This window comes from Aulonocara stuartgranti, assembly GCF_965226115.1.
Source record: "Aulonocara stuartgranti genome assembly, chromosome: 9".
NCBI lineage: Eukaryota > Metazoa > Chordata > Actinopteri > Cichliformes > Cichlidae > Aulonocara > Aulonocara stuartgranti.
In genome coordinates this window covers 29,340,758-29,357,634 of record NC_138960.1, presented here as the reverse complement: position 1 = coordinate 29,357,634, position 16,877 = coordinate 29,340,758, and the positions used below count along the sequence as shown (strand labels likewise).

The 16,877-nt window shown below is 40.5% G+C and overlaps 1 protein-coding gene across 12 annotated transcripts in view; it reads left to right on the top strand.

Annotated features, from left to right (window-relative positions):
- The window catches only part of pmfbp1 (polyamine modulated factor 1 binding protein 1), a 99,032-nt gene that overhangs the window by 36,561 nt on the left and 45,594 nt on the right, over window positions 1-16,877 (top strand). For 10 of the 12 annotated variants that reach the window (XM_082547718.1, XM_082547716.1, XM_082547715.1 and 7 more), the window contains one exon: window positions 9,047-9,166. In XM_082547718.1, the coding sequence (XP_082403844.1) occupies window positions 9,047-9,166 (120 nt within the window). Of the gene's footprint in view, window positions 1-7,071; window positions 7,147-7,629; window positions 8,304-9,046; window positions 9,167-16,877 lie in introns of those variants that run through there. The other 2 variants (XM_082547714.1, XM_082547713.1) reach the window with 2 other exon arrangements.

Below are 16,877 nucleotides of genomic sequence, written 5' to 3'. Positions count from 1 at the left end.
GCATGGTTTGACATTGGGGTGATTTTGCTGGGAGGTCCACTGCTGGGAGGATTATAGCTTTGTGTTAACATGCATCTGAGTGCTCCAGACCAGCAAACTTCCCAAATATATGTTTTTATTAAAGCAACTGATGATCAGTTAATCAAGTGGTAAATGGTAAATGAACCACATCTTATGTAGTGCTTTTTTACTTTACTGGAGTACTAAAAGCACTGATGCACCTGGCTACTATTTACCCCCGAAAACTTTTTTTTTCACATGACTGTACATTTCCAAAAGACTTTAATGGATTTTAGACAGTAGGAACATGCATCCATCCAGGTCCAAGTCTCTGGTGCAGCAGTCTGAGATGCTCCAATCTCAGTCTCTACCTCACCTGTTTTTCTTGGGGGAGACACAGAAGCATTCCCAGTCCAGATGAGAGACATTACCTCTCAAGTTTGTCCTGGGTCTGTCCTATCTGAAGCATGATAGGGGCATTAGCAACAAATATTGATATTCCATATTAATCTTTATTTGGAGGACATCTTACATGCACTTTTGTGCAGTGACAATGAACAGTGAACCCTTTGAAATGGGCTGGCTTTCATTAAAAACATTTCAAAAAGGTGACATGAATCTCATTTGAGCCAAAAGAACACAAACCAAATGTGCTAACACACAAACAATTCTACTGGTTCTCATCTTTAAACTCATCCCTGATGGGCATGTTTAATAAATACAAATCAAGCTACACTGTAAATAAGGAAAATTTAATAAAAAAATTTAATAACCAGTTCAACTTCCAAGTATAGCAACAGCCACAAAAAACAGGGTTTGGGGTCCCACACAACATTTGGACTATTTACCGTATGCTTCACCTCAGCCATTTTCTTGTCCAATGTGACCAGATTACTTGAAGTTGTCCACAATATTGTTCAAGGCTTTGGTTCTGAGTGGGCTGCTCAGAAACTGAGCTGTTAAGTTGCCAATTTATTTCCTTGTCCTTTTGCCTCACCCAGCATCTAGCTTGAGCTTTAACTGTTGAGCAGCTCTATCCTGTAACATATTGTGATAGACTTGGACTTCCTTCATTTTCCCCTCAGTAATGAAAAGTTCTGTAGTACTCGAGGCAGCAAAACAGCCTAAAATTATACTTCACATGCTTCACATTTGGGATAGAACAATGAAACTTTCTTGAGTTCAAGGATTTTTTGCATTTCTAAGACAGAGTTATGCATAAATCCTGCTGTATATCTTTGTATATATCTCCAAACATGCTGTTTATTCATCGTCTTCTGCATGCAATTAGCATTCACTGGACGAATCGGCTAAACCAGCACTTGGAGCCGTTCTCACATAACACTCTGGCTAAACTGATGGTCCCGGTGCAAGAAACAGAGGAGCTCCACTTTGACGTGACAAACCTTACTTCTGATCAAATGCTACAGAGCTATAATCATGTTTGTGCCACTGAATTCCTTAACCTTTCCATGACCTCGTTGAATGCCAGCGGCCCAATCACAGAACCTAATTGAATCTGCTCGGCGGCGCCCCCCTCACACCCCTCCCCACCATACCCCAACCCAAATAAAATTGGAGGTGAAAAATGAATACAGCAGTATTCGGTAAGAGAGAAGAAGAAGGCAGGTGACACCAGTGGTGGTGGAGTTGGTGGGGTGGGATTGGGGCGGTGGATCATACTGCGGCTTTATAAATACACAGACGTGCTCACAAACACACACCCAGACACGTACACGCAGTCACACCTTTTTCAATCCTGCAAGAGAATGGGGAGTGGGAAATGACAAAGAGAGAGAGAAGGCGGGAGCGAGGGAGAGGTTGGGCCTAGGTTTCTCATTACCCCCCTGGCCTATTTGGAGGATATTCCTATAAGATAATCTGATTTATTTGCAATTTTCCTTTAAGCGGCTTAGTGTTTACCTCCAAGATTAATATTTTTCTCTGTTATTAATATCAGACTGTAATTAGGAGTGATGTGTCTCGCTAGGCACGGTTCTGTGGCCGCCAGGCAGCTGGCTGGATGAAACTCTTGTTGCGACTCACTTGTTGTGATCCTGTTTCACGAGAGGCGTAAAAGAACAGAGATGGAAGTTTTAAAAGAAGAGACTGCAGGGTAGGGATGCAGAATTACAATTGGGGCATACCTGTCTCTATGTCGAAGTGTATGCGTAGGTGAGTGCGGGTGCAGGACCGTACAAATATGGGAGTTTATGTGCGCGCGTGTGAGTGTGACAGTGTGATGGCCCCCTCTGATTGATAAGGTGTCTGTGCCGGCTGCAGATTGCTCTTGCTGATTGCTTCTGAGAGCTCCAGCTGATTTATAATCAGAGCAGGATGAAGGATTGTGCTGTGGATTGCTTATCTGTTTACCCCCTCACAACATAAACTGACAAATTATCATGTTGAACACCCCCCCTCACCCACCCACCCACACACACACACACGTGAAAGGGGAAAAAAACACATAATAATGTTGACCTTCTTATTAAATATAAAGGGAAAGAGAGAAAGCATGCGAGAGAGAGAGAGACACTGTCATATAATTTCACAGACACACACTGGCCATACGGAACATAAACAGCTCTACTCTTCAGCACATATTTTCATGATTGCACAAAGGAGTGCAATCAGTCTCAGTTGTTTATATACAAAAATGTCAACATGTCAACATCACATATCAAGTTACGTTGCAATTAGCATGTTTCAGGCACTTCGATTTTTTTTTTATTCGCTTCAATCAAAAAAAGAAAGTATTCAAGTATTATTTGGAAGCTTCTTAGCCAGTGATCTCAAATATCGATTTGTATTCATTTATGGCCTTTTGTTTCATTTGTGCATTTTTCTATTCCTTGTTGCTTAACGTGCCTCACTGTGTGCAACGGCATTTCTTATATGCACAATCAAATTCTTAATCTCTGAACCATGCGAAAACTGACTCGGGAAATAACAAATATGCCGACTTTTATGGTACTTAGTGAAGTGATTCTGATTGTATTTAAACTGTTGTGTTTAGTTGTAGTAAGAATAAAATAGCTGTTGCTTTTGACAAAGAAAATGGCATATGATGTGAGACTAATTCCAATTGGCAAGGCAGGGTACAAGCCGGTAGTTTTAAACGCTGACAGGTTTTGTATGCCCTATGGCACTGTGACAGCTCTGTGTGTGTGTGTGTGTCTGCCTCTGTATCTTTCTGTCTTTCTCCCTTTCTCTTTTCCCAGTCTTACCTGTCTGTCTGATGATGCTACTTTCTCTCTTTTCACCGTGCTTGTTTGTAAATGCACACAGACAAAATTATGAAGGGAACACAAAAAACACAAAGTACAGGAGTGTATGAATTCAGACGCACACACACATGTGCACACACACAAAACACACGCACACACACTGACGAATAGCAGCAATTAGATGGGGAAACCAAGCATGTGAGGACAGAGGAGCGCTGAGGGGCTGCAGCCTGCTGTATGGAACGTGCGTTTGTGTATGTGTGTGTGTGTGCACATGTTATATGTTTGTGTGCATTTGATAGGTTTTTATCCCTCTATTTATACCATCCATCTGTCTAAATATCAACACTGTCTCATATGTCACTGGACAGCAGCTGTAGTAAGGTGTAGTCGAATTTTAGCATTTGCAATCAAGGACCAAATGTGAAAAGGCCTGGACTGCAACAATATAACTTTACAGGAGATAATTAGTCATTGTATAAAAGGTGAGAAAGAAATGTTTGAGTATTTGACAGCAGGCACATGAGGTAAATAATTCAATTTTTTTAAGTTAAAAAAAGAAATAAATATGAAATATTTGTCATCTCTGTCTTCCTCCGGTTTCATGTCAGCCTACTGAATTGATCAACCCACTGACACTGAGACCTTGGGCTTCCTTAGTTCTTCTTTTCTCTCCCATTTGGAAGAATAGCCTTCTTGCTTCAGTCAGAGCAGCAGTCACTTCTCATATTCCCTTTAAATGTGAGGATTCATCTTTTCAGGAAATTCCTCAATGCAGCCTTCCCTCTTCAAATTAATCACATCTCTACCCACTCCCGTTGCTATCTAATAAACACTCCCCCCCTCGCCTAGATCTGTAACTGTCCCAGGATTTCTCTGATTTTTCATCGCCAGGTTGCATGTGGAAGTCAGTGTTAATTAGCCGCAGCGGTTAAGTAATAAAAGAGCTTCAAGGCAATTCAATTTCAGCTGTTTAAAAAGATTTGAGACGCACTGTTTAACTTGTTTGGGACTAACTTTTAGTGCTGACACTGGTGACTTGTTTCCCAAGCATTACAGCTGTTAGGTAAAAAATATAATATAATATTTAAAAAAACACCATCAAATGTTATGAAAACACATCATATGTCTGTCTTTTTGTGTTAGTTTCTGTATGTGTGTGTGTGAGAGAGAGAGTAAGAGAGAGTAGTCATATTTGAAAGGAGAGCAGAGGTATGATAGACAGAGCTGAACGATTTACTTCTTGCTTACATCACAAATCAGCCCCATATTATAAGGCTTTACATGCAAATATGAGGCAGAGTAAGTGTGTGTGTGTGCGTGTGTGTGTGTGCGCGCACATGTGGGAGAGAGGGACTGCACACTGGTCTGCAAAATAAAGCAAACTCTTATTTGCATATAAACTGAATGCATTGTGTGACTTCATATATGTAACCCATGTTTAGTATCAATGTATATCATGAATGAGTGAGTAAGTGTATGCACCTCTGTGTGTGTGTGTGTGTGGTAACCCTGTATCACTGGCAAGCTCATTTCTCTCAGAAATCAAAGTTAAATGGGTCATCTATCATGAGAATATGTGACTGGGTCTCTTGTCTCTGCTCTGTGTGTGTGTGTGTGTGTGTGTGCGTGTGTTTCATGCACACATATGCAAGGTGTGTGGTGCGAGAGCAGTCTGCGTGCACCGCTGCAGCTGCTCACACGTGTGTATGCGGCGGCCACTTGTCTTTGCCTATGCTATGATTAATGGTTTACATTGGGCTGTTCAGCCATGCATGTTTCTTGGTTTATCGTTTTATGCTGTCTCCAATTAAAGCTCCATAACTTGAGTGATGGCTTCACGCCAGTGTCCATCAATAGAGGCCATCAGCAGCTCATGCATTCAGGATATGGAAGCCACACACTAACTAATATCCTTTTGTGTCAGAGCCAGTGGGCATCCTTTTTGTGTGACTGTACAAATATATACACGTGCGCATGCTGTGCACATGAAATAAAAACAGTAATTAAATTTGAAGTGATCTATTTTTCCTGATAAATTTGGTTTTACTGTTTAAAATCTTGAAAAATGAATTACCAGTGGGATGAAATAATATTATAATTGTATTTTTTTATGTAATCAATGAAAACCATCAGGTGATCAATTAATGAATCATCCTGAAATTGTTTTTTCGATAAGGACAGTCTTTTGCGCTATGTCTGCATTCATGCACGATTTTGCATCTTTGTGTCTTTTTGTGCCAAAGAAGTGCTGGGGGCTACATACATCTGGACGTGGGAGCTAGTTCATGTGTGTGCCGCACAGACACGCGTGCGCCGCACAATATCATTTCACGCAATATTATTTCTCATATAGCTGTAATGACATTAGGCCGATATGTTGATTATACTGTCGGCAAACAGCAGCCTGCTGATTGGGTTAGCATATAACCTTATATCACATCTCTCCATTCATCCCTGTGCTTTTTTTTTATTGCCCTCATTTTTCCAAATCACTTCCCACTTCTCCAGTTTCCAGGGCGAGGTTCCAGGCTATGCAAGCAGGTGATGAGAAGTAATATGATGACAGGAAGACACAACAACTTAAGAGAAGAAAACCCAGAACCTTAGAGCAGCCCAAGTTCTCTGAGTGCAGGACAAAGAAGCCTAGTGGTAGGATAGAAAAGCGTTGTCGACAAACATAAGAATAAATGAATATTTATTCGCGCTGACAAAACCCAGTGAGCACGCACAAATTGTGCATGTTACGGTTTCTGCTCAGCTTTTGTTGTTTTGATTTTTAACAGTTGTATGGATTGATGATGAAGAAGAAGAAGAACAAAAAGGGAGATTTTTTTGGTGTGGGCTACTGAGATTGTTAAAGAGAATGAGATTTTATTTGCAGTTACACATGGACACTTTAGTATCTGCACACACAAAACAAGGTTTTTCATGCATTAAGGAAGTTTTAATCCCCCCCATAGAGGTTTTAGCCAAAGCTAAGATGCTAAGATCACTGCTCATTGGGATTTTATATACTCAGGGATAATAGGAATGTTCATTACTGTACATAGACGAATCTTGTTTACATTTGTGGTATAAACTTCAAGCTGTGTTTGGAGTTCACTGTGTAGCAGCTACAGCTTTAATATGTGTCCATAAGCAGCAGAATGCAATGGCAAAAATCAGCAGAAAACACACTGTAGCTGTATACAATCACCTCTATTTCCCTTCTCCCTAGCTAACATGTACACACAAACATACATATGGTGTACTCTCAAACACAGACTTCTTTATTATCTACAAGAAACAAACATTACACAAAATACCTCTGGCAATATTTGTGCTTTGACGAAAAGAACACTTTTGGTGCTGTTTGGTTCTTAAACACAGCTGTGTTAGCACGTCGAACTGTCAAGATTTTACTGCAAATTACTAATGGTGGGAATCAATATCTGTACCACATGCACAGGTAATGATTTAGCCATGTATAGCATACAGCTGGACAGACAAGCAGCAAATGGAAAAAAGATAACAATAGCAATAAATTCACATCAGCCATACCTAACGCATAAGATGCTATGCTATGTCAAGGCTAAATGACACAAGGAGAAAAATGAAACTAGGTTGTGTGGAAATTAAAAAAAAAGGGGGGGGGGGGGGGTCTGATTTAGTATTCAGTAATGGCTGAAGGGGATTGGGGGAGGGAGAGAAAGCAGACTTATGTATAGGGAAAAGGGGTGGATATGATGAAGCTGGAGAAAATTAATCAGTGGTATCATCTCCCGGCAAGTTTAGTTAACACTATTTCTGCCAGTTACAAAATATTCCAGCAATTAGTGATTTCCCATCGTGTGGTAGTGTAAAGGAATCTAACTTTCTGCTCTTTCTTTTCATGTATGGATTAAATATTGAATGATTAGCAATGCATTAGTCACTGGTAAGTTCAGAACCGTACTCTGGCTTGAATCTTAGTGCTTTAGTCTTCCTGTGAGGGAACTTCTGTTGTATCGGTGTAACAACCCATTAAATCAGCGTGCATATACACTGCACACACACAAGAAAAGCACAGTCGCTTGTTGACCTCACATTAGATAAGCCCAGTGTCATCAGTCCAGCACTCCAATGTTTGTTTGCATTTGTGCATGAGCTTAGCCTTGAGGCAGTCTCAATGCTTGCATGTACATTATAATGTAATCTAAGTGTATAAACATATTAATGTGTGTGCAGAGCAAGAAAATCACTGTGACGAAATCATAGTGTGACATTTTGCAGGAATCTAAATAGAGCTGGGCGATATGAGATTTTTTCATATCACGATATGTTTTTTTCATTTCAGGCGATAACGATATCTATCACGATATAAGCCAAATAACTATTTGTAAGATTTAAATGTGCCGTTGCTCACAAATAAAATGTGAAATAATCAGCAGCTTGTTTTGATTTAAATATTTATTTCCCATAATAAGTTCAACAGGGTAGATGTACTTAAGGAACATGAGACTTTTTCAGATAAATAAAGGCAAATATTGCAAACTACACAAAAGGCAGCCGCTAAAGCGTTTAAGTTTCAAAATAGAACAAACGAAACAGACTAAATTGTCAATTCCACTTAGAAACAAAATATTAATTCTAAAAATAAATCTTAGTTTGTTTTACAGAAGAACAGACAAAACTGACTAACTTTTGTCAATATCAAATAAACTGAGAACTAAAAGGAAATTCTCAATCTCTCCTTGTTGTATAGCTGAGCTTTTCAAACAGTTTTAACAGTTACTTTAGTCTGACAAAAGCCAAATGACGAATTAGCGCTTCCAGTCAGAGACTGAGGCTACGTCCACACGTACACGGGTATTTTTGAAAACGGAGATTTTCCGTTTTCGTTTTAAAAAAGAATCCCGTCCACACATAAAGGCAGAAATGAAGGAAAACGCTGCTATGAACATGCCAAAGCAGCAGGTGGCGCTAGATTCCTAACCGTGCAGAAATGTTGGCCAATCAGAAGTCTAGAAGCCTCGGTGGGAAAAAGTAAACAAAGCTGGGGCATAGAAGCAGAACCGAGTCGTATGTGTGGACGGACAGTAACTGTGTGTATATGTAAGCATTTAAACACTGCAGAGAGTAGAATTAACAGTAACAGTATTGTAGAAATTCATTTCACCGAAACAATAACGTGGCGCAGTGTGACGCATGCACCAGTTTATTGTATTTCCAGACTTGCTTTCAGCACAATTTACAGTGCACGCTACTCTGTTTTTTGTCAGACTTGAAATAGCCGAAATACCTTCACACTACGGAACTTCTATGGCTCTTCCGTTCGACAATCTCTCCGGCATTGGAACCATCATCTGTTTTCTCTTCGGTCACGCTCGGTTGATTTTTCTAGTCGGCACACTCATTTCCTCCATTACCCGCTGGCTGCTTCCCAAACAAACACACGTGCGGCTTGGCACTTGTGCTGTACGTAGCAAGTCACGCGACGTGACGCTGCGGCTGTGATTGGTTCGGCTCTGCGCTACTGAATTTGGATCGGCTGACCTTTTTTTTTTTTTTTTTTTTTTTTTTTTTAAGAGAACAAGAGTGGCGAGGTCTATCGCGATAGCTTAATTTCTCTATCGAGTAAAAGTTATATCGCGATACATATCGTTATCGTTCTATCGCCCAGCTCTAAATCTAAAACTTTATTTTGATTCTTTTTAAAAAATCTACAACACTTTTGCTCATAACTGCTTCTCTCGATCAATTTTAACAACGATAGAAGCAACGTTAAAAGTAAACTGACTAACACTTTGACTCCAGTTTATGACAATGACTAAATAATACTGTTCTTTCTGCTCCAGACCAAGGCCAAAATGGTGCATTTGAAAGACAAGCTCCGCAATCGTTTCAAGAGAATGGTGGAGGAGAAAGAGACGAGGATTAAGCAACTAACTGACGAGCTGAATGGAACGAGGCAAAAGGTAAAATGCACGCAAAGGGTACACAAGCACATACTTCAAATGCTTCTTTTATGTTTGTATAAAATTTAAAGACATTTTACAGATTCTTCAATGAATGAGTCCTATTTATCTATAATGAATTGCTGCTTCGCTGTAAGAGCATTTGTGAGCGAAGGCTGCCAAGAAATGGGAAAGAGTAACTTCAAGAGAAGACATGCTTAGTGTTTTTAACACGTGGGTCATAGTCTTTTTTGGTCAAACACATAAGTACACAAATAAACATACAGTACTGAAAAGCTTTTGAGTAAATGAATTGCATTGCACTGTGAACCCTTGGCTAACATTATTGGTTGACCCCTGGGATTCTGTTAGCTAATTTAACTACGCCATCCTAGCGCTTCAATCACTTTTCCACCCACTTATTTTATACCCTTTCAATTATACAGATTACCATTGCTAGTAGAGCTTATTGAGCTGTACTTCTGATTCAAAGGAACACCGGCCCATTGAGGCACAAGCACTGACTGACGTACACACACACACACACACAAGTACACACCACTTGATCTGCATATCATTATGCTTTTGATCGAATGCCAAGGTTTTCGCTGAGAAAGACGTCAGAGTCAAATGAAGCGAGCATGTACACAACACCTGTAGGATTTGTGTGTGTGTGTGCGCTCGTGTGCGTTCATGCTCATGAGAGAGGCAGCTGTGAAATCTGCACCTGTTTAATTGAATTAGCCTCGTTAATGTATTCACACAGCCTGCCAAAAAAAAGCGTGGCATTAACAAGCTCATTAGACCAATTAGTTAATTAATTGTCTGTATGGCAGAAGCTTCCCAAAGAGCTGCGTCTTCATTATCTGATAGCTGCTGCCTGTTGGATCACTGCTTGAGAGCTGATAATGCACTCTGTGTGTGCGCCCGCTTGTACGTCTCATCAAATGTCGTATATTCCTGCATATATGTGTGTATATATACTGTATGTACTGTGTGTGTGTGTGTGTGTGTGTGTGTGTGGTTATTTCAGGTAAAAAATGTGCGTGTGCGCGTGAATGCTCATGTATTCGTCTGTCTGTGTGTAGCATGCTCATAATATGGTGGCCAATATCAGTGTGCATATTGCAGTGAAAGGTTATGTGGGGGCCGTCACTCCCACAGGTAAAGACAGAGCAGTCCTCCCAGCCACTTTCTAATCTCTCTTTTATTAGAAGTTAATATCTCGCCTGCTCTTTCTCACTCCACACTCCCACCTGCTTAGAAATGGCCCCGCTCCATCTTTTTAATTCAATTATATTAGCCACCCTCTCTCTCTCTCTCTCTCTCTCTCTGTCTTTCTCTGTGCCCATAACTCTGCAACTCACATCTCTCCCTAACACACTATCTATCTCCTTCTTCCTTCTCTGTCTCTTCCCATCTTACCCCTCCTTCCTTTGTCCTCAAATGTTCCATTTCTATTTGTAATCCTAGATGGAGGATAGACTTTGGCCAATCAAGGATTTGCGCAAGCCATTCTCCCTTTCTCCTCTTCTCTGCCTTGGTGGCAGAAATGTATGATGGCGAGCAGAGGGGGAGAAAAAAAAGACGGGAGACGGGAGGAGGTGGGAGGCAGGAGTTGAGGGGAGGACCCCAGGGGCGAAACTTTGATTGCTAAAGTAATGAGACTTGATCAGATTGAGGTTTCTCTCTCAATAGGAGCTCTACTAATATGAAAGTCCAGGGCTTAAGCACTCATTTGAAATAAAATCACAAATCTGATATTCTTTCTTCCGGACTCTCAGCCAAGGTCCTATACTCCTCTGCTGGAGAATTAAGACTTCACAGAGACCACATGGGAACTTTTAATCATCTCTGATGGTGGCAGATTTGGAGATGGGGAAAAAATGACCCTAATGTATTAATTATGTAACAATATTATGGAGAAAGTCAGACCTGTAAAGACCTTGAGCTATAGGAGGGATTTTGGCAGACACTGAGATCTTTAACTAGCTGGATCAACAGGCCTGACCCGCAGTGAGTGGGAATAAGAAAATGTCAACATCCTGTTATACAGACTCATAACAAATTAGATGTGACAACATAGGCTTTTTGAATTACCTTGTTTGTAGCCCTGTGAGTAACTCAAATTTGGATGTTTTTCCACGGTAAATGTGACTTCGTTTCCAAGAAAGGCTTGATTGCTGCTGCAAAAATAATACTCAGTCTCTACTTGTTCACAAGAGCAAAAAACACCATGATGTTTGCACTAGATAACAGGAATAAAGACTATCAGTCACTTTACATCGCTCTTCCTTTTGGCTCCTGGGCACTTTACCATGAATCCAAGCTTCTTTTGCACCCTATCACCGGTATATAAGCCTTTAAAACGTTATATTTCTCGAGTTTTAATATTGGATATTAGCGAAGACTTTGTCTAGTAACTAAGCTGACACAGAACACTGCCTTTAATTGTGTCTTGCATGTGAAATATGGCTATTGTCGTACAGTCCGGATTGCAGTCATAAGTAAGTATAGTAAAACATTTACAGAAGCTGACTTTTAATTAGATCTTATTGCTTTTACTTGGTTTAACATTGATGGCAATAATATTTAAAATGTGTAAAAATGTGCTCTTTTGCCAAATGTCCATTTTTCATTTGAAATCCCTCTTGCGCCGTAGATGGTTTAACATAAAGAACTTTTGCTCTCTGGTGTAATATGTTGAACTTGGTTGAAGCGATGAAATGAACACGTTATTGTCCTAGTTTTTGTAAAACTTATTTCCCAATAGTCACACAAAAAACTGGGGCGAATAATCCAGATAAAAGAGAGATTTTAATTCATTATTGCAATAATACTGGGTGGCCCATTGCTTATAATTGTTACCATCCATTAGCAAAGCTGTAGATAATTTAACTGCATGGATGACCACCTTTAACTCACTGTTGCACTGTGTTGGGTGGGACATATTAATGCTAGGAAGTGTTTCTGGGAGGCTCACTTAAGGAGGCAGAGGTAGGTTGTGACTGCGCCAAGACACATGCCCCTAACCACAGTCTGCTCCTGGTGGCCGTGTTCACTTTGAGTGTGTCTTTAGCTCCATATTTTTTTTGTGGTTATATCTGCATCTTGTTATGACCTGATCTTATATCATCCAGTTTGATAGAAATAAAAATATGCAGGCGTTTCGACTAGTGTGTGCACGTGCATACAAAGGTATGGTATGGTATCTCAAAGTGTGTTTGCTGTGACTCTCTGCGGAGCTTCCTTGCTAATCTAACACAGGACCATTTAACAGAGTCCCAATGAATAGAGGCTTTGATTTAAGTGGGATCTGAACCACGGGCCCACACACACTCACATTCATGTTTGGGGTGAGGAGTTCACCCACTGTCTGCGTCCTCTGAAATTATTGGTCTTTTTGTATCAGTAATTGCTCAAGCGCAAATTCATGTGCAGTAACGCACACCACACACACCAACAGTTACTTAGAGCGGCACTGTGGTGCAGTGATTAGCAGTTTTGCTTCTCCTGGTCTCCAGGAACATGCAAACTCTATGTGGCGTTTGCATGTTCTCCTGGTGCTTGCCAAGGTTTCTCAGATTCAGATTTTTCCCACAGTCAAAAAGACATGCCTGCTAGGTAAGTTAGCTAAATCCTAAATTGGCTGTCCATATGAATGAAATCATAAATTGCTGGTAAAGAGACAGTTCACCCCAAGTTCAAGTTGATGAAATTCCTTCGTGCTACAATAGGCTATGGATTGTAGTGTGAAGGTAAATGGTAAATGGCCTGTATTTGTATAGCGCTTTACTAGTCCCTAAGGACCCCAAAGCGCTTTACACAACCAGTCATCCACCCATTCACACACACATTCACACACTGGTGATGGCAAGCTACATTGTAGCCACAGCCACCCTGGGGCGCACTGACAGAGGCGAGGCTGCCGGACACTGGCGCCACCGGGTCCTCTGACCAGATCCAAGGTGGATCCAAGGTGGCAGATCCAAATGCAAAAGACTCAAGGCAGAATAATAAAAGCTGATAAAAGCCCAAACCTGCTACTAGACATCCAAACGAAAACTAGAGATGGACCGATCCGATATTACGTATCGGTATCGGTCCAATACTGACCTAAATTACTGGATCGGATATCGGAGAAAAATAAAAAATGTAATCCGATCCATTAAATATCACGAAAGCACCTCACAAAACTTGCAACACACCGTAACTCACCTCAGAACGTTAGCACGTCGGAGCAGTATGCATCACGTGATAGAGCGGCTGTGGCATGCGGGACCTGTCGGTGGTCTGGATAGCATTTGGAGCTTCGCTAGCAACCTGGCATTTCATCTCTGACAAAGTTACCCCGAGAGAAGTAAAGCAAGTGTGTAAGTCCATCTCTGAATGTTTGTAAAGCATTCCTGCGTTAAGCTTAACTAGCGACTGCCTCTCGCTCTCCGGCTGCTACTTCAATCATGAAACTGCTTAATGATCAGCTGATCGGCTTTTCTGTCGCAAGTCCGTGTCTCTTGTTTGTTTTTGGCCCACTTTGCACCAGAAAGAGGAAACCAGCGGCTGAACAACAGCAGCACGTTTAAGCTTGATCAGCTGTTGTTAGAATTTATTTAATATTACTTTCTACTCGAGGATCTTTTTCTACGTAGCTGACGGCTGGTAACTGTGCAGGGGCGGATCTAGCAAAGTTTAGCCAGGGGGGCCGATAGGGCATTAACAGGGAAAAGGGGGCACAAAGACATACTTTTCTTTCTTATTCTCATTTAAAATGTCGAGCTTTTAATTATTTAATATTTATCTGAATCTTACACCCAAAGTTTTAATCTGATGTAAAATGTATAGAAGTCCATTATTGTATATAGTGACTGTTAAGTCTAATATACCCTAGTAAGCTATAGTACTTTTTCCTTTGGGAAGGTACCATCTGTGCAGTCTGCAATTTTGTTGAAGAAAGATGTTGAATCTATTTAATATTTCTTGAAAAATAATTGATTTCTGTGCATTTTTTTTTCACACTGCATCAAATTAAGGTTGATTACGTCGATTAAGCATCATGAGGTGGAGCGTGAGGGGTGGTTCCCTATTTTTTATTTATTTATTTTTGTTGTTGCTGGGAGTTGGAACCCTATTAGTTAGGTTGCTTAATATTTATGCTAAGTACTCTTTAAAATACCAGAATAGGGAGGATGGTGTAGGTTTAAGTTTATTAGATTGATCAGTATTGCTGAACTATGAAATATGTTTTTTGCATACAGGTATAACAGAATAGCTTTAGTGTAGTTGTTGTTTTAAACTTGAGTATGAACTTATACAAAATGCAGCAAGATATTTAAAAAACAGTTTTGTTGATTAAAAAACACTATATCGGATTCATATCGGTATCGGCAGATATCCAAATTTATGATATCGGTATCGGACATAAAAAAGTGGTATCGTGCCATCTCTAACGAAAACATAACCCAGAGAACTACAACAACACAAGAAAACACAAGGAAGCAGAAGAGCACATGCTGAAGGCACATCAGGGAATAGCCAAAGAAGACCAATACTAATCTGAATATTACTACTTAACAAGATGAACAGAAAAAGGCAACACAAGGGGACCAAGGCATAAACACAGAGCGAGACAGAGGGACAGCTGAAAAATATGAAATACAGAAAGAACTAAAACCATAAAGTAATGGAAAAACCTGCCATTAATCTATAACTTAAGAATTCACAACCCCAAAACTAAACACAAAGAAACACACAACGTTCTACATTAGACAGTGTGGGAACTAAGCACAAATGCTAACTAATGAGCTAAAACATAAATATACATAGAACAAAAATGAGGAAATCATAACTCAAAATGTAGGCGCTTAAGTAGAGTAAAGAAGCCCAACTAAATAATAAACCAGAAGACGCAACTCAAAAACCTGGCACAAAAAGCCAGGGATCATGACATCTCTGGCCCGTACTGCTATTTATATGGTGTAAGTTACCAATCACTGGGAATATTGGCTGTAGAAATGCCTGCCCTCTCTTGAATGTAATGAATGCAAACAGCACTTAAAAGTCGTGCTTAAAGAGCCAAAAAATACATTACAGAAATACAACTCAGCACAATCTTTCCAGAAATCCTGACCCGGTTGCTCAAACAAATATAAAATAAAAATAAAAATCCACAAAGTGTCAGCACTACTTGAAACGAACATCTTGTTTATCTTCTGTAACTGAAACCACCACATCTTGTTGGTAGTTTCGCAAACGCTACGGGAAATCTTCGATTGAGGCGAAAGGGTGCCTCTGAGCACTTTTTTATTTGCAGGTAGAAAACCTCCAAGCTGAGGAGGCTCATGCGAAGCCCCTCGCCCAGGATGTGGTTAGTTTGCGAGTCACATAGAAGTCTCTGAAGAGAACATTTGTCATAAAGGAGAAAACTAGAATGCCATCCTCAAAGACAGCCCAGCCACACGGCAGAGCACAGTGGGTAAGCGCGCTCTGTCTTTCACACGCTCGCACACAGAGGAGAGGAGATCTTCTTAAACAAGGAGCAGAACTGGGCATCGTTCTCTAAATCAAATCCAGCGAGGTACATCGGGGAATTCTCCTCATTTTTTACTTCCTTCACAGTTAATCATCAGTCCTTCTTCCCCTCCTCCTCCGCCTTTCCTCTCTTGCCCTCTCTCCATATTTAATAACTCATCCCCACCATCTTAGCTCCGCAGAGGGTAGCCTCGTACATTAAAGAAGCATGTTTGTGTGAATATCACTTAGCCATTAGAAGGAACAAGATGGGGGGAGGGGTTAAATGTTGGCTTGATTTTCTTTTCTATTAATTATTTTTCTTCAGATCATTCTTTTTTTTTTTTGCTTCCTTTGTTGTCTTTTTCCTCTCTCATCTCCCTTGTCCAGCCTCTCTCTCTCTTTTGCCCCAATGAGAATCAGTGGTAATGAATGTGAACATTAAAGAGTCGTACGCATGATGAATGGAATGGCCTTTAGGTTTCTCTCACTGTCCTCTCTCTCCCTCTCTTTATTTTTATTCTCGCTCCCTCTCTGTTTCATTCTCTCTTCTTCTTTTCCTCCTCCCCCTCTCACCCCTCTAGGTATATCAGAGTGGTGCGTGGCAGTGATGTGTTTTAGGCTTAAATTAACCTATTTACTGTGTCCTTGGCCAAACCAAGTCATTTGTCTGCTCCTTAGTGTTTTAGCATGGTGGGTGCCTGTCAGCCAGCTAAATGAAATACATTCGACATAAAAACAGCGGGCCCTTAGATGCCGACTTTATGCCCTTACTTTTCTAACACTAACTTAATTTCCTTATTACCTTTTTGACATCACTGGTGTATTCAGAAGGCGCCAGCAGCTTAAATGCGATAAGTGTAACACTGTATTTTCATTTCATCATGTTACTGATGTTCTGGGGCCGAGTTTGAAAATTTGCGGTGTCAAAGGTTTAAGTAAGTGTCTGAAAATAAACAGGTTGCTTTCTGTTGCCAGCGTGATTTTGTATGTTACAAAGAAAAGGGGCCGTGGCCCAGCTAAACATCATGTGATGCTTTTTTTTTTTTCTTTTAATGAAAAGCTTTTTGATGCATCTGATGTAGAGGAGATACAAAAGGATCACAACACAGTGAGAGCTCTGCCTCCAGGTTTTAGAAGCACTGCTCCGGTTAGCGTCCTACAACTTTATGACGAGTAGTCAAGCAGTTTTATTGGTCCCGAGTCAAAGCGGTAATTGTAGGGG